The 17500-nt window shown below is 43.5% G+C and overlaps 3 protein-coding genes and 2 non-coding genes across 7 annotated transcripts in view; 4 read left to right on the top strand and 1 right to left on the bottom strand.

Moving 5' to 3' along the window:
* trmt44 (tRNA methyltransferase 44 homolog) overlaps positions 1–4128 on the bottom strand; it is a 45218-nt gene extending 41090 nt beyond the window's left edge. The window contains exons 1-4 of the mRNA XM_063187524.1: positions 3739–4128; positions 3529–3646; positions 2686–2905; positions 1616–1684 (exon numbers count right to left, since the gene is read on the bottom strand). Of these exons, the coding sequence (XP_063043594.1) occupies positions 1616–1684; positions 2686–2905; positions 3529–3646; positions 3739–4087 (756 nt within the window). The 5' untranslated portion in view covers positions 4088–4128. The remainder of the gene's footprint in view (positions 1–1615; positions 1685–2685; positions 2906–3528; positions 3647–3738) is intronic.
* Positions 4129–4371: 243 nt separating this feature from the next.
* On the top strand, positions 4372–9660 carry rpl34 (ribosomal protein L34). 3 transcript variants are annotated; one of them, XM_063187522.1, is made up of 5 exons: positions 4372–4435; positions 5006–5078; positions 5496–5595; positions 6876–6979; positions 9534–9660. In XM_063187522.1, the coding sequence occupies exons 2-5, from the start codon at positions 5014–5016 to the stop codon at positions 9616–9618; spliced, it is 354 nt and encodes a 117-aa protein (XP_063043592.1). In that variant the 5' UTR covers positions 4372–4435; positions 5006–5013; the 3' UTR covers positions 9619–9660. The 3 variants fall into 3 exon arrangements, with proteins under 3 accessions (XP_063043592.1, XP_063043593.1, XP_063043591.1); XM_063187523.1 differs by lacking the exon at positions 4372–4435 and adding an exon at positions 4458–4555; XM_063187521.1 differs by lacking the exon at positions 4372–4435 and adding an exon at positions 4678–4887.
* Positions 6436–6508, top strand: LOC134438113 (small nucleolar RNA SNORD2). Its single transcript, XR_010032531.1, has one exon. It is a non-coding gene; the product is annotated as a small nucleolar RNA SNORD2 (small nucleolar RNA).
* On the top strand, positions 7532–7604 carry LOC134438114 (small nucleolar RNA SNORD2). The gene has a single exon (XR_010032532.1). It is a non-coding gene; the product is annotated as a small nucleolar RNA SNORD2 (small nucleolar RNA).
* Positions 9661–11513: 1853 nt separating the features above from the next.
* ostc (oligosaccharyltransferase complex subunit) lies at positions 11514–16331 on the top strand. Its single transcript, XM_063187520.1, has 4 exons — positions 11514–11894; positions 12368–12461; positions 14171–14368; positions 15764–16331. Exons 1-4 carry the CDS (start codon positions 11756–11758, stop codon positions 15780–15782), a joined length of 450 nt encoding a protein of 149 aa, XP_063043590.1. The 5' UTR covers positions 11514–11755; the 3' UTR covers positions 15783–16331.
* The last annotated feature ends 1169 nt before the right edge of the window (positions 16332–17500 follow it).

Genomic DNA, 17500 nt, shown 5'->3' with positions numbered 1-17500 from the left:
GACTGACACCGCTCTGAATTCTTCTAAGGCAGACCTCTGGTGTTTTTGGTCTTGGTAGGATATTACTGTCATCATTTTTTCTTGAAATATGGCTGAAAATTGTGTCTGAGGCATTTGTGTCTAAGGATCTACTTACAGTCACCACATAAACCACTGTGGTATCTCAGCTCACAGCGTTGATCTGTCCTACCTAGCAACTGTAACCCAAGGGGACTGAACTTTGTCTACTGGCTACATGCTCAGCTGCTAATTCAAACCAGACATAGTACTGGCCATATCCGTAATACATCATTCCCTCACTCACTCCAGACCTCTTCCTGTACAGGCCTGCACGAGGACATGTCTGGGCCCTCGGAAAAATCCAATTATTAAGCCTCCAAATACCCTGATGATTTTCAAATGGCTGCTCACTCCCTGTAGCCTGTATCCGTATCTACTGTGTGTGTGTGTGTGTGTGTGTGTGTGTGTGTGTGTGTGTGTGTGTGTGTGTGTGTGTGTGTGTGTGCACGCGTGCGTATGCGTGTGTGTGCGTGCGTGCGTATGTGTGTGTGTGTGTGTGTATGTGTGTGTGTTCCTTTATCCTTTTAATCATTGGTATTATGTGCACTTGTTCCCCTAATATCCTTCTGGTTTTCAAATGTCTGCTGTTTCCCTGGTGATTTGGCTGAGGAATGATTTGATGTTTAGTCTTCATTGAGAAAGATACACTTTAAATAAATAAATAAATAAATAAGATTATTGAATCACTGCATGACCTTAATGATTCCTCCTTGCTACTTCCTTATTCTACCGTTTACACTGATGCACCAGAGTATAGCACTACACACAAACACACACACACACACACACACACACACACACACACACACACACACACACACACACACACACACACACAGAGTCTCCTCTGCACTTTGCCAATTGCACAGCAGAGCATGACGAGAGCAATTTATCATCTCCCATCATCCTCATCTGCTATCGAACACACAAACACACGTACACACGCACGCACACGCACACGCACACGCTCCATTCCTCTCTCGCTCCACTTTTGAGCAGATGGGTCCTCTCTTCAAGGTCTCTGTAAACCAAATGAGATTCTTTCTTTCCACATGTGTGCTGGCTGTGTGTGTGTGTGTGTGTGTGTGTGTGTGTGTGTGTGTGTGTGTGTGTGTGTGTGTGTGTGTGTGTGTGTGTGTGTGTGTGTGTGTGTGGTTATTTGGCCTTGGGTTCTGTTAGGTCCTTCAGAACCATTTCAATTGTTAATGGGCACACATAAATAAATAAATACATAAGATGGAAACTCAAACTGAATTTAACAAAAAAGTTCAGTCAGCAAACTCAGTGTGTGTGTGTGTGTGTGTGTGTGTGTGTGTGTGTGTGTGTGTGTGTGTGTGTGTGTGTGTGTGTGTGTGTGTGTGTGCGTATCTTCGGTGCAGAGAAACGTGCCAAGGTCTACATCTGGTCCAATTATCTGGTTCAGGCACAAATGTGAACACAATTAGATACTAGTGTGTGTGTGTGTGTGTGTGTGTGTGTGTGTGTGTGTGTGTGTGTGTGTGTGTGTGTGTGTGTGTGTGTGTGTGTGTGTGTGTGTGTGTGCGTGTGTGCGTACCAGGAGATAGGTGGCGATGGCCACATCTTCATACACAAACTTCTCTGGGTCTGTAACTTCAGGCCACACCTTGAGGAAACACATAAAACACTTTAAATCAGTTTTAGTCATCCCAAAGATAATACAGCTTATGTGATGACTTCATGGCAAGTTAGCCCCTTGTATTGAAATGGTATTGAAAGCACTTTTTAAAGTATCCCGGTGAATAAATGTGGAATAGAATGCCACTTTCTTGACAGTAACACATAAAAGACATTTCAGTGTGACCATGAATACTGTGCAGTACCCAATTATGTCCAAACTAAAGTCCATGAAATTCTGTCCAGTACCCAATTACATCCAAAGTAACAATTATGAATATTGTAGTACACCAGTGTTTTTCAACCACTGTCACGGGGAATACTAGTGTGCCATGAGAGATCATCTGGTGTGCCATGGAAAATTATAGAATGACTGTACATTGTTAATATAGGCAATAGGGTTTCATTTTCAGTTAACATTTATAATTGATGGTGTGCCTAGGCATTTTTTCCTTTAAAAAAAGTGTGCCTTGGCTTGAAAAAGCTAAATTATGTCAAAATTAAGACATTTTGAGAGAAAGTAGTGTGACAGCATTGAGAGAATAGGAAGAACTGACATCTTTCACTCCACCATTATTATTCCATTTGCCATTGTTTCAATCGTTATGGCTTACATTGCCTTTTAAAAACAAGGAAGAGAGGAGAGGAGAATGCATGTATAAATCTATTTGGGTTTTAATGCAACACGCAGCAACACAATTTGTCTTATTTATACTCTTGTTGGTCACATTTTATTCTTCTATGCCATGATTTCTTTCAAGATGAATAGTAATTAATTGTATTCCATTGCTATCCATGTCATCCTCACGCAAGAGAGACAGAGAGAGAGACAGAGAGAGAGAATTGAATTGAATTGAAAACTTTATTACAGACTCAAAATGTTCCATATAAAACATTTAAAAAAACAGAGAGAGAGAGAGAGAGAGAGAGAGAGAGAGAGAGAGAGAGAGAGAGAGAGAGAGAGAGAGAGAGAGAGTATGTGTGTCTCACCTTGACCATGTTCTTGTACTTGTCTTTGAGCTGCTGGTATCGGAGGCTGTACTTCTCGATGGGGATGAGCGACAGTGTGCTCTTGAACTCACTACTGTGTGAGTCTGTAGCCCAGCGTGCCAGCTTGGCCAGCAGGTCTCCCCCCAGCCAGGCCAGTTTGGGGTACGCCACCCCATCACACACCCAGGCCTCGGGGTGCAGGGTGTGGAGAGACATGGTCCTGTGAGGAAGCAGAACAAACACTCACACATACGCACGCACACGCCCGCACACACACACACACACACACACACACACACACACACACACACAGTATGAGTGGAAATCATGGGGGCCAGCCTTTCCGTATGTTAAAACATTGCAAAACCATCGTTAAACTCCCTGATTGGTGCAGAGGGAGAGGGTCCTGATGGAGCAGAGCATGTGCACGCCGCATGCACGCACGCACGCACGCACACACACACAGTACTGGGGGTTAATAAAATGAGGCCAGCCTTGGGTAAGCCTACCACCCCATCATCACACACCCACTCCTCAGAGGTGCAATGTGTGGAGAGAGAGCATCCCAGTCAAGGGCGCACACACCCACACACACACACACACACACACACACACACACACACACACACACACACACACATAATGTTCTTTAGGCTGCACAAGTGTGGTGCCTGTCCAGATTTTCATCATTTGGACATATAATGAGGTCTGTTCTAAGGATGCATCTACATTCCTAGGCCTGCTATCTAGTGGGTATTTTACTATACACCTGCAAAAGAGTTTAATTTGCATGCAGAAAATGGGGTGCAGCACACACAAACGTTTTGGAGCAGTCTCACTCACCAAACCTCATCTGTCAACCCATTCAGTTGAATTTGGTAAACATTGCTTTTCCGGAGGGAATGTTGGCCGTCTTTGTCCTGCTCTATGGGCAGGAATGTCACTTTTTGCCCTGTGAGACCTAAAGCACAACAGAAAGCATCTCAGAATTACATTGACGTCATTGAAGTGTATTGACTGGCTGGCTAGATCAGATGAAACGGTGTTACTTACCTCTGAGAATGACCTCCTTGTGTACATTGCTCCCGTATGTGTTGACTTTAGGGATGATTGTCCTGATTGTGAGACTCCACTGTGTGTCTGTCGAGTGGTCATTTTGATCTGAGCTATTGCTCAAGAATAAGACAACTTCGTTGAGTTCATCACTGGTGCACTGTGTCAATTTAGGAAGGAGTTCCTTCAGCTCTGCAATGTCTACGTCCCTGTCCTCTGTCTGTGTAGCTCCGCAAAGTCTCTTGTTAACGACGTGGGGTTTCTTTATCCAAACGTCAACCGCTGACCAAAATCCCTCTGGCAGGAAATTGGACTTGTCGCCAAACTTTACGTTACCTGTTTTTACCATGATTTCGGGGCTACTGTCAACACAACTGCAATGCAGCCATCATTCACAGAGACCCACATGAGAAGTGTTGATGAAACTTTACAACATCAAAATAAAAGTACCATGTTTAGGGACAGTTATAACAAGCACACATCACTGAATCTCAACGTGGAGAATACAAGTCAACTATAATATTTAATTGCAAAAACACAATTAGAAGTAAACGTTGACAGGTTTGTAAACAATACAAGGATAAATAGTTTGCTCTAGCTTTTACAGAGTTTTCTGAATGAGTACTTCCTGTGCGAGAGGTCTTCAATTTTCAACTCTCGCGCGACTTTCTTCCTCTTCCGTTTTTGGCGATTGCAGGTATGGCTGACTTATTTTTACGGAGAGTGAACTCCAGCTTATCCATGACAATCAGCCCTCGTTAAGGGCTCACCTTTTGATTCCTTTATATGCTGCGATAAAGCGTAATTCACATAACATGTACGTGTTAGTATTTATATAATTAAGTTAGGTTTGTGTAATCTTTTGGGTCGGTATCTTGGTTCATGCCGCGAATAGGCAGCTCTAACAAGATGGCTATCCCCAGCCTGCCCATGTGAAGATTTGGCTTTCAGAGTTTAACCAAGTCGCTGTTAGATATGGTCTTGTCTCTCATTTCCTTCTGTAAAGCAGACTTGGAGACTCACAAATCGTATATCGTACTACCTGTCATATCCGAAGCCATATCTGCTATGTTAGCATGTTAACTGTGACTCCATAGCATTAGCCGGCTATGTGTTTACGGCTGCTGATATGTTGCCTTGAATCAAATGGTAGTCTTCTTGCATGCCGTACACATTTGTACAAGAACTTCATTGTAAAACCATTGGTATGTTAACGCGAGTCCCAAAGCTAACGTGTGCATTTGTTTTTTGTCTTTTCCCCCTGAAGAAACAAATATGGTGCAGCGCCTGACGTATCGTCGTAGGTTGTCCTACAACACCGCATCAAACAAGACCCGGCTGTAAGTATTTCTGAACTGAACTGCGTTATATTTTCTATGGTTAGTCAACTTGCTAGAAAAATTAAACAACCGTCTATTGAAGGGAGCCTTCCCTGAACATTGTCATGCGCGTTTTAGTATTTCTACAGTTGCATGATATTGGCATGGCAATATGGTGCCAGTGCCAGGGATTGGTTCTTGTGTTTGTGGAATCCCACTTGTTGCGTTTCTGTGACACTTAAGATGTGTGGTGGGCAGCTGGATGTTGTCTATTGTATGCAGTGATGTTAAAGCTTTGTTTTTCGGTCCAAATTAGTTTAGATAGTGATTGTAGCTCTATGTGCCCATTGTATGTGATTGTTGGATGCAGTGCCTGACCTGTGTTTGCGTCTCCTGCTGCATGGCAACCCTAACCTGTGTGCATCTCTCTCCGTGCAGGTCCCGCACACCTGGCAACCGCATCGTCTACCTGTACACCAAGAAGCGTGGAAAGGCACCTAAGTCGGCATGCGGAATCTCCCCAGGAAGACTGCGTGGTGTAAGTACCTCAGGCTGCAGTGTACCCCATTTACCTAGCTACGCCTCAGTATCCCAGCTCCAGTTGTTAAATGGCTGAATGTCGTCCCTTTGGAGTTAACTTCATTGACATAGTACCACAGGCTAGAGTGTACTCCATTGACGTGTCAGCTTCACGGCTCAGTATTCCTCCACATGTTTCATACATCACGTCTTTGAGGGGAGCCCTATCTCACGCCTTTCGTAAAGTCTTCACGAAAAAAATAGATTAATTTTCGTGGTGCATTCACGAAATTGCCCGTTTTTCGTGGTAGGGCAACGAAACGCTGCCTATTCACTTGAATTGCTCCACTGCTGCTATGGTTATCCAAACGTCTGCAGGGGCGGGAGGGGGTGCTGACAGAACACTGCTGATACACTCGGGACTCACTAATTCGACGCCCTTTCGGTACTTACGCCTTATGTCCCCTAACCCTAACCTTGACCCTAAACCTAACCCTAAATTGCTTGTTTGAAATGTTTGATTACCATGTGACGGTAGGCTACCGAAAGGGCATCAAACTAGTGGGTCGCTAGGCAACAGTCGGGCAATTCAAGTGAATAGGCAGCGTTTCGTTGCCCTACCACAAAAAACGGGCAATAACGTGAATGCACCACGAAAATTAATCTATTTTTTTCGTGAATACTTCACGAAATGAGTGAGATACGGTTGTTGAAGGGAGGGCAGAGGAATTAGAGCACTGTGTGCAGGCTAGCTTCTATGCCATCTCGTTAAGGTGTGAAGTTGCCATGACCATTCGTTGATCAATGCCTTTATTATTGGTCTTGCTTTCACTCAAGTTGGCACTGAATTCTGGGCGCGTGGTGAAATGATGGCATCATCTTTCGGGACTGACATTCACCATGGAGATGTCTTTTCTATGTACTGATCACACGCGCCTTGCCATCCACCTACCGTTAAAAGAATCTGGGCCCTGCAACTGAATCATCCCAAATTTACTTGTCTATATGGCTGCAACATAGATCATTCAGACGTGTTGTACTTATTACATATGTGCTAATCATTAAATAAATGAGGAGAGGCCTAATCCTTAATGAGGCGGAGTTAAAATCAGAGGGTTGCAGGTTCTGTGCCCCGCACTCAATGGCTGAGGTGCCTTTGAACAAGTCACCCAACACCATACCGCTCCAGGGACTGTAACCAATACTCTGTAAACAACAAAGTCGCTTTGGATAGTTTCAGCTGAGTGTAATACAAATATTGATCGATTTGCCAATGGTTTGTTTTGTCTGTCCATGTAGGTGAGGGCGGTGAGGCCACAGGTCCTGAAGAGGCTCTCCAAGACTAAGAAGCATGTCAACAGAGCTTATGGCGGTTCCATGTGCGCCAAGACTGTGCGTGACAGGTAAGACTCCCTCTTTAAAATTGCCCCTTTTCCTTAATTGTGGATAGGTTGGTGAAGATCATGGCAGGAAGAGGGTGGGAGTGAGATTGGGTGAGGTGGGGTATTTATCCAGGGCATACTCTGCAACCACTGGTCCCCATGCACGTGCACACACACCCCTCTTTCACCACTCGCCAAAGTTCTGTTTGGGAGATGACTGAAAAATGGTGACATGGGTTAGGGTTTTAGCTGTTTTTTTCTGGATGCTATCATTGGTTGAGAAACAGGTTTCATTATAATATAAATCTGGGTTGTCTGAAAAACCACATGAACTTGAATGATTTGGAATTGCCTGATGGTTTTTCGGCAAAGGTGTGTAGCAAAAAGATTGCCACTTGTGGTAACTGTAATGGAGTCACTACAGGACAGAATTTTCCTGAATGTGTAGGTATTTTAGTTGGTGGAATCGAGCACCATGTCCAGGCCGTTCCTCTAAACCATCTCGCTAAAGTGTAAGGTCGTCATATCCGTTGCATTGAATTGAAATCCCTTCATGTATCCTTTTGGGGCGCGTGGTGAAATGATGGCATCATCTTTCGGGACTGACATTCATCATGGAGATGTCTTTTATATGTACTGATCACACGCACGCTCCGCCTGGTGTTGAAAAGATCTGGGCTCTGCAACGCTATTGTCTGTAGTGGGAGGATCTCTCCGGTGATACTTTCACAAGTGTTGCCACACTTCTGTTGAGTTAATCTACCACATGAGTTTGATTGCTAATTTGCATTAAAGGAGAGGTCCAGTTTTTTGAACATTAAGGCCATTTTCTGAGTGGTCTGCAATGTTTAAGAGTCCCCCTCACCGTTTATTTCATGTTTGCTGCAGTCTCTGTTATTTGGCTGATTTGGATTTGATCTCAACCAGCTTTAGAATGGCCGTCTATGAGCACCTGCAACTCTGTTCTTAAAATCACCTTAAACATTTGTTTTCGAAAGTCTACAGCTCACAAAGTGGTTAGGGGTGTTCACTAGCAATCCCTAATAAGTTTCAAGGCGAAATATGGCTTCTGTCATTTTTTATTTGCCATTTTGTGAAAGAAAGTGAAAGTGAAACTTAATTTACAAATTGCTACATAAAACACACATAAAACACGACAGATGCCATATTTTGCTACAAAAATTGTTAAGGAACACCAGTGAATACTGCTGAACACTTGCTGAGTTGCATATTCTTGAACACAAATGTTAAAGGTGATTTTAAGAACAGAGTTGCAGGTGCCCATAGACGGCCATTCTAAAGCTGGTTGAGATCAAATCCAAATCAGCCAAATTACAGAGACTGCAGCAATCATGAAATAAACGGTGAGGGGGACTCTAAAATATTGCAGACCACTCAGAAAATGGTCTTAATGTTCAAAAAACTGGACTTCTCCTTTAACGCCACCCAAACCAGAAATATTTTGTGCCATTTGGCTGTTTAGAAGATGGTTGTGCTGTCCCTTACACATAGTCATTCAAATGCGCGATTCAGGGTGCCGTTACTAACAGTGCTTTTTCTTGCTTGTTGATATGGCTCTGCAGCATATGCCACTTATGTTGTCATTGAGGTTTTTACAGAAATATTCATAATTTCTCCCAACTTCAGAGGTTTTCTGTAGGCTACAGGGTTGATGGTATATGGGCTCAGTATGTAATGCACAATTGCATTGCCCCAGTTATAACCTGTTGTGTTGGGTTTTGTAATCTGGGTTTGTATTTGAGCATTTGTCTACCCTATGATACAGTAACACACGTGGTCTATAACCTCCGTGATGAGGGTAGTCCTGGGCAAGTAGAAGGGCAGTTTAGCATGTAGTCCAAAGGTACACTCAATTATCCAAACTCCCATCCTCTACCTGTGCTTGTGGCATCACGCTTCGCTGACGCCCGCCTCTGTGGAGAAGGCGGTAGTTTCCCCGCTGTCACCCTGGCCACAACCATTTTTGGGAGACTTCCGCCATTTAACATCTCGATTGTAAATGAGAAAATAACCTTTGAATTGCGCTTTTGCAAGCAAAACATCTATCGTCAATGATGTCTCGTGATGTCATCACCAGGCCACAAGCACGGACAGGAGTTTGGATAATTAACTTTGCCCCAAGAGTTGTTGGTTTGACTGCTGACATTGCTGGGTAGTGTGAGTGGGTAAACACTTCCCAATCTTTTGCCATGTCTGAATCCTGATCGTGGTACTGTCCTGCCTCTTAAGTTGCCCAATGCCCACTAGCATAAATACACATGGCTGATAGTCTGCTGCCTTTCAGGCCTGACTTTTCCTTGCAAAGATAAAATGTCACCAAGTTTATTTGAAGAAAAAAGAACGCTTCAGGCTCCAAACTTCCTTCTATCGGGCCTGAATGCAATTTTGCTGTATTCTGCGTCACTGTGATTAAATGGGGTTGTCTAATGCCGGTTATTTCCACTTGTGTCCTTTTGCCATCGTTATGAGCTGAAGGCATTGGATTAAGTTGCTTGGATGTGTTTTTGGACAAGTGTTCTAATGCCCCTGTTATTTATTCTCTTGTGTCCTGCAGGATCAAGCGTGCCTTCCTCATTGAGGAGCAGAAGATCGTCGTCAAGGTCCTCAAGGCACAGGCACAGAGCCAAAAGTCAAAGTAAACGTCTATTTGTACTGCTACAATAAAATGTGGAAACCCATGAGCTTTGTCTGCTGTCGGTCTTTTTTATTAGTAGTGGTATTTCCTCAAGGGAAGTATCAGATATGGTGTCTGAAATCAAGCAGGGGAAACCAATATGTAGATTTAGAACATCATTCATAACTGCAATCGTTGTTGATCATAGCATTAATCTATTTCTGTGTCTCAAATGGTGCACTTTGGGCACCATGTTTAAGTGTGTAAGAAACTCATGCTGAAAACTTAGTGCACTGAAAGTCCAAACTTGCCCTTACTCACCTGAAAAACCTCAGTGCAATTGAAGAGTCCCGTTGCTTTTTCTTTCTTTAATTTTATTGGATGGACATGACTGTTCAGAAAGCCTATCTGTGTGAATTCTTGCCATTAAAATGTTTTTTTTTTAATGAAATTCATTATGCAGTGCAATAGAATGGCCAATACAAAAATGTTGATTTCCTGAAATGTTCCAAAATGGATAAATGTCTCTTAAATTGCAACACAGCTCTTCAATTGTCTCCTTGACCAGTGATGTTGCTTAATCAATGTTGGTGTTTGAACATTGTTAATATCTTCATGTAGCACTCCACATAAGGGGATTTTTTTAACTAGTTTACTTTGGCAATTGCAGCATAACACATGCACATGGAAATTATCATCAGCATTTTAATAATGGATGCACATGCACAGAATGATTGTACATTGTCCACCTAACAAAACAAGTTGAGAATTGTTTGCACATTCTCTAACAACCTATGTATGTGTGCATGCAATTTACCTCTGCATGCCATGTTTCATTCACTTGAACATCATGGACCAGTCATGCCGGTTTTGCTCAGAGTAGAAGTGCACATAGAAGAAATTATGCTAGGGAAGATGCCATTGACTTGCATTATCTTTGAGTTTGAAAAAGTATGCCTATTTCGGCAAGGTCCTATTACTGCACATGGCCAAGGGGCCCATGATTCCTAGGTCTGTTTCCATTCCCATTTTGCCGGTAAAATCACAATTTTGGCCCCTGTATTTTAAGAGAAAATCTGAGGCACTCCGTTAAATGTTTTACTTTTTATTTGCCTGGTCATCATCTGTCCCTGTGGGAGAGGTGGCAACCTCCCAAAAACGACCTGAACAATGACGCTCAATGCACCGTATATTGACAAAAGCGGATTCATATCCTACGCAAAAGGTTGGGTGTGGTTTTGATGCATTAATGCAGGGGTCAGGAACCTTTTTGGTGGAGAGAGCCATAAACGCCTAATTTTTAAAAATACATTTTCATGAGAGCCATACCAATTTAAAAACACTACATACGATCAAAAGCATGTATTTCAATTAAGATCAACAATTTTAGAGTGTACTGTCAAGTTATTGCTTTTATTGATAACAGGTAAGTATAGGGTTGCCAACTGTCAACTTCATTATGGTGAAGGTCTGGGAGAATTTTGTATTTTTTAGATGTAATTTCCTGCATTTTAACACTTTTTAACCTTCCTTGTCCCGTTTCAATTCAATATGGAACCCATATTTTTATTTATAAATACAGGACGATTCCGTAGTTCAAGGGATGGTTGGCAACCCTAGATAAGTAAGAGCCATATACAGTTCCCAAAAGAGCCACATGTGGCTCTAGAGCCATAGGTTCCTGACCCCTGCATTAATGGCACCTATCAAACTCCCGCTGAAAAAAGGTCGCTGGCATCAATTGCACGTCTTCCAAATCTGACCGCACAACTTCGGAGGCAGAAGAGGTGTATTTATTTTATTTATTTATTTATTTATTGAGCCAGAAGAGATTGGCCAGTTTCTCTGCTTCTTCAGTGACGTCACGTGACCGGGTCTTGAAAGATATTTTCAAGCTCATAAGACTTCTAGAAACGGATACATGCCTCTATAAACATTCCAAATGTATTTGGAATTTAATCTGACATACAAGAAATACTAATGCAAACTCTGTATTGCCGTCTGTGTGCTTCAAGCTCAAAACATTTGCATCGCTTTCTTCGGAGTCCTGTTCACTTCCTGGACACGTCGGCGTAGTGGAGTTTTGATGTGACGTATCCCTAGTTCCTACGCCAAGTGTCTGTGCGGACGGGGGAAGACGCCAGTGTTGGAATTCATCTAAAATGGAAACGTTATACAGTTTACCGTTCACTGTGCTTGAATGTCCAAATATCAAGCTGAAGAAGCCGTCATGGCTGCATATGCCGTCTGCTATGACCGTGTATGCTGCAGTTATTGTGTCGTACTTTCTGATCACCGGTGGTAAGTAGCCTACCTCTGCACAGTTGCTAGCTTGTTGGCTAGCAATGTTTCAACCAGGCCATGCTTATTGTTAATCATTTACCTGGCGAACTATGTGTTAGTATGCAACTTCATATGTGGAAGATCGTGTTTGTTTAACACAATTGCAGCTAGAGTGTATTTTTGCATCTTCCTTGGAAGTGAAAGAGCTAAGGGGCGTTAGCTTAGCATTGTTGATAAGTCTTCCTTGGTTCAATGCAACGTAGAAACTAGATGACTGTCACAGATGAGGTTACAGTGAACCAAATGTCAAACAACAGAAGTTCAGCAGTCTTGATTACAGACAGAATATGCAATATCCCGGAAAGACATAATTGAATGCTCGTAGAACAAAATTGAAATCGCCAGGGCTCACTGTTTTGATTTAATGATTGGTGATGTGATAAGCAAAGCCCTTGGAGCCAAGTTCAATCATCATGCCATTTCTTATGCAGGTATAATCTATGATGTGATTGTGGAACCACCAAGCGTCGGGTCCATGACTGATGAGCACGGGCATCAAAGACCCGTTGCATTTCTGGCCTACAGGTGAGTCGCTCTTCCCCATGTATGTAGCCCTAAGCTTGGCTTAGATGTGCAGGGGTGTACCTAATCACCGGAACGGACCAAAACGGACAGGAACTTACCGGAACGGACCGAAACGGACCCAGATTTAGCCCAAAACTGACCGAAACGGACCGAGATTTTGCATAATAAGAGCACATTACGATGCGAAACGGACCGGAACTGACTGAAACTGGCCAGAACGGACCGGAACGGTCTCAGATTTGGCCAAAACTGACCGAAACGGACCCATAAATTAATCAGAACTGAGACACGCGGACCGAGACACGCGGACCCTCTTGTGACCACTTGGGATATTTTATTACTAGTAAACATTTCAAGTAGGCCTATCTTTCGAGATAGAGAGCGTGTAACGATGAACAAATGTATATCGTGGAGTAGGCCTATTGAAAGTTGCTGGCCAAAACCATGACAAGCAACCATCAGTTTACCAGCGAAATTGCGCATTGGCCAGTGTATGGATGGAGTGACTAGGCCTAACACATTGACATGTGGGAATATGCCTATAGTGTGCTATGATGCTTACAACTCCTTACTGTAGGCTACTGTTTTTCACCAGTGAAGTTTAAGCTGGTCAATAGCCTATTGAGGCAGCTCTCTAGCGCGTCAGTGGAGACGTGCGCGCGCACACACACACACACACACACACCGACAGATCTCCTGTCTCTCCCAGTCTCCCTCTCCTTGTCTTCATAGTGCTCCTTGTGTCAACAGGTGAGAGAGACATAGGGTATTCCATAAAACTGTTCTAACGTGAAACCTTTCTTCGTAGGCTACTTGTCATGGTTTTGGCCAGCAACTTTCAATAGGCCTACTCCACGATATACATTTGTTCATCGTTACACGCTCTCAATCTCGAACGATAGGCCTACTTGAAATGTTTTTACTAGTAATAAAATATCCCAAGTGGTCACAAGAGGGTGCGTGTCTCGCAACGAAGCCCATGACAGCGCAGGTGTCTCCTGCGTTTTCGATGCCCATGCTCCGAGACAGGCGTAAGCGCAAGTGCGCCCCCCCCCCCCCCCTAACTAAATTTGGGTCCGTTTCGGTCAGTTCTGATTAATTTATGGGTCCGTTTCGGTCAGTTTTGGCCAAATCTGAGACCGTTCCGGTCCGTTCTGGCCAGTTACAGTCAGTTCCGGTCCGTTTCGCAGCGTAATGTGCTCTTATTATGCAAAATCTGGGTCCGTTTCGGTCAGTTTTGGCTAAATCTGGGTCCGTTCCGGTCCGTTCTGGCCCGTTTCGGTCCGTTCCGGTAAGTTCCTGTCCGTTTTGGTCTGTTCCGGTGATTAGGTACACCCGTGTGCAATACCAAAATATAGATGAACAGGGATGACCAGTCTCCACACCACTATGCAACTATCCAGTCAGTGAACAGACTTTTGGTCTTAATCAATGTTTTGCCAACACCTGGTTCATTTTACCCATGGTTTCAAAGAGTTTGGATGTAAATAATACTTGCAGACATTGAGATTTGGTTTCCCTCTCAGGATGATGTCCCTCTCAGGTGAATAATAGCCAGTGCGTAGTGGTTGGGTTTGGCATCTAGTTTCCTATTATAGTTGAAAATGTTCTATTATGTTTATAGTTGCTATACACACACTGTAATTTATTTTCCGCAGGGTGAACTTGCCAATAATTTATATTTGTGTGTGTGTGTGTGTGCTCCACAGGGTGAATGGCCAGTACATCATGGAGGGCCTGGCATCTAGTTTCCTGTTCACCATGGGAGGCCTGGGCTTCATCATTCTGGACCGCTCCAACGCCCCTAACATCCCCAAGCTAAACCGCTTCCTGCTCCTCTTCATCGGCTTTGTCAGCGTGCTGCTCAGCTTCTTCATGGCCCGAGTCTTCATGAGGATGAAGCTGCCGTAAGTTTTTCACGCACACACAGAGTTCTGTCTAATATCCCATCCTCCCTTGCTCACTTGCCCGCTTGTGGCCTTGTGATGACGTCACTGACGACAGAAGTGTATTTCAATATCTCGCAAAAGCATGATTCTGATGTCATTATCTCATTTGCAATCGGGATGGTGGTTGAGAATAGCCCCCAAAAAGGTATTGTGCCTATGCTGACGGCAAGGACATTTTATTGTTTTCTTCACGGGGGTCAGCAAAACGCAAGGCCACAAACACAGGTCGAGGGGTGGTTGAGTCCACATATTACTAAGAACACACACACACGAGTATGTCAGCTTCCTCTCCGCTTCTTCATATCCAGGCTGTTCATGAGGATGACACACACACACACACACACACACACACACACACACACACACACACACACACACACACACACACACACACACACACACACACACACACACACACACACACACAGTACATCGGTGTGCTGCTCATCTTCTTTATGATCAGGATCTTATGAGGTTGAAGCTGGCAACAGTGAAAGTTACACATATTGACGGACACACACGTACACGTACACGTGTGTCAGTGTGCTGTTCAGCTTCCGCATAGCACAATATTTTATTACGATGAATCACCCCTACAGACAGGTCGCGACACACAAAAGTTCAAGCATGCTCAAGTTTTTATATGTCGTATATTTGCATACATCTTTTGAGTATGTTGCTGTGAGGCCGCCGCATAAGCTGTTTTCACAGTAGTGCTCATGGTCTGACCCAAAAAAGTGCTCTGTATGAGGATACAGTCACAGGCTGATCAGGGCATAAAACCGTCTCTTATAGGCCACACTGAATACTACAGAGACAAGGGATCTAACTCAGTCCTCTTCAGTCCATTTCCTTTTAATTGTGGCAAGGTGATGTCAGGCAAGACCTCAATGACAATAGAAGTTTTATTCAATATCTCGCAAAATCCCAGTTCAAAAATCATTTTCTCATTTGCAATTCGGAATATTGAATGGAGAAAATCCCCCAAAAGTTACTCTGCCTAGGTTGATGGCAGGGAAACTTAATTGTTTTCTCCACCGAGGCGTGACACCAGTGATGTACAAGGCCGCAAGCAAACGGAGAGGATGGGAGGTACCGCATTGAAATAGACTTCAGGCTGCCTGAAGGCTGCTGGTTTGATAACTGAATATGCCAGAGACATGGCATACTGTACATCCTTTAACTATGACTGCCAATTTCTGTTTGAGTACAACAATAGACAGGACACACCCTTTGATAACAACCTCTCTCTCTCTCTCTCTCTCTCTCTCTCTCTCTCTCTCTCTCTCTCTCTCTCTCTCTCTCTCTCTCTCTCTCTCTCTCTCTCTCTCTCTCCCTCTCTCTCTCGCGCAGTGGTTATCTCATGGGCTAAAGGATTCCGGTTCTACTCCAGTCCCAGAATTCCATTGGATGACTTGTTGCTGTGGAGACAGAGGCCATCCCATCAGTGCCATGAAAGTGTGTCGAGAGGGAGAGGGAGAGGGAGAGAAAGAGTGTGTGTGTGTATGAGAGTATGAGAGACTGTATGTTGAGGTTCAAGATGCTGTTCGAGATTAGTTTTGTTTGTCCCCAATTCGCAACTTAATTGAGTAGAATCAATGTTTTCATTCAGTAACTTGAGTATGTCTGTCCTCAATCCATCTAATGTGAGTGGATGGGCTAGTTTGAACTATCAGTGTCTGTGAGCTGGGAAGTTGTCGGTCCATGCAGGCAATGCCAGTGTTGTAAACCTGAATGATTGCTGATCATTGTCCACAATGATGCTTTTCTCTAATGCACTTGCTTTCAAATACACTGGTGGACCGGCATGTGTGTGTGTTGTGTATGTGTGTGTGTCTGTATGTATGTGTGTACAGAAGTATGTACATGGGTGTGCGCAGTTTTTCTATGAGAAATGGGAATAAACATTCTTTTCACTGTATGCATTTTTGTCATGTCTTTATTTAGTATTATAGTACTGTACTACAGCCTGGCAAGAAGCCAGACTTTAATACTTCTTTCCATTCGTATTATATTCTCCGAAACGTCTGACTCGTCAGGCTACTGTACTACAGCCGATATTCTGTCGTCATTAATTGCCCTCTTCAACCCATGGCTGTAGACTTATCAACCTATTTAAAATAATGTGAAGTACATGCATTACATGTTCGCATACATAAAAACATTTGAGTACATCTCTAGTCTCTACACAGATATTTTGTGTATATACCCCGGCATGCATTGCTGTCCGCCTTTACTCATTCCGATTCTCATCCATGTAGTTTTGGCGCCCCCTGCAGGATAATACTGGAATGTCAGCGTGTCATAAATTTTACCTCCACAAGAGGGCAACTGCCCCGAAAAAAGCTGGCTTGATGTGTTAATTGTTTATCTATGGACTTCACTGGCTTGTGAAAGTAAATGCGTATGCAACCAAAGTGAAATTGACTGGATGAGAACATTACTTAGTAATACAGTAGGCCTACAACAGTTTCACAATATTGTACTTCGCCCTTATCAGAGGTGTCAAAAGTAGTAAGTCTGTCTTCCAGCACAGGCTAATGTATCTGAGTTGACCAGAAGACCTGTGTACTTGTCTTGCGATCAATTGGGTGCCTGTTAGGTTTTTAGTGTTTTTCAGTAGACCTAATAAGAGTCTATCTCAGTAAGTACAATGGAGTAAATGGTGTAGCCATAGGTGTGCACAGATAGCCTAAGAATGAGGTGGTGCTAAAGCACATGCCCCTTTGGCCTACAGGACAAAAATGCCCGTTTTGAACGTTCTTTTTTGAAAGTTTTTGGCACAATGTACCATTGTCCATCATGTTGACATAATAATTAAATGTTTCACGATTAAAAGCATGTTACAATAAATGCTCTGATATATAGCCTATAGTAAGGTAGACGAAAGTTTCACATGCCCCGAACAGCCCCCTTCAGCACCTGCCCTTCAAAATGTCTGTGCACGCCATTGGGTGTAACCATCATGTGGCAGTGTTGTGGGCCTAATTAATCCATGAATTTACTTTACTTTTCACACCTCTGACCCTCATCTATCAGACCATCATATCATTATCACGGCACCTGCACAGTGCACACCAAATATCTCAA

This window comes from Engraulis encrasicolus, chromosome 21 (assembly GCF_034702125.1).
Source record: "Engraulis encrasicolus isolate BLACKSEA-1 chromosome 21, IST_EnEncr_1.0, whole genome shotgun sequence".
NCBI lineage: Eukaryota > Metazoa > Chordata > Actinopteri > Clupeiformes > Engraulidae > Engraulis > Engraulis encrasicolus.
Note: the sequence above shows the minus strand (reverse complement) of the source record. Positions and strands in the feature narration are given on the sequence as shown.

Excerpts from the sequence above, each read along its gene's own strand:
- rpl34 (XM_063187521.1), top strand. The coding sequence starts at position 4,848 with ATGTGTTTACGGCTGCTGATATGTTGCCTTGAATCAAATG. Across the intron at positions 4,888-5,005 it reads ATGTTGCCTTGAATCAAATG|AAACAAATATGGTGCAGCGC; the intron begins GTAGTCTTCTTG and ends TTCCCCCTGAAG. Across the intron at positions 5,079-5,495 it reads GCATCAAACAAGACCCGGCT|GTCCCGCACACCTGGCAACC; the intron begins GTAAGTATTTCT and ends CTCTCCGTGCAG.
- ostc (XM_063187520.1), top strand. The coding sequence starts at position 11,756 with ATGGAAACGTTATACAGTTTACCGTTCACTGTGCTTGAATGTCCAAAT. Across the intron at positions 11,895-12,367 it reads GTACTTTCTGATCACCGGTG|GTATAATCTATGATGTGATT; the intron begins GTAAGTAGCCTA and ends TTTCTTATGCAG. Across the intron at positions 12,462-14,170 it reads GTTGCATTTCTGGCCTACAG|GGTGAATGGCCAGTACATCA; the intron begins GTGAGTCGCTCT and ends TGTGCTCCACAG.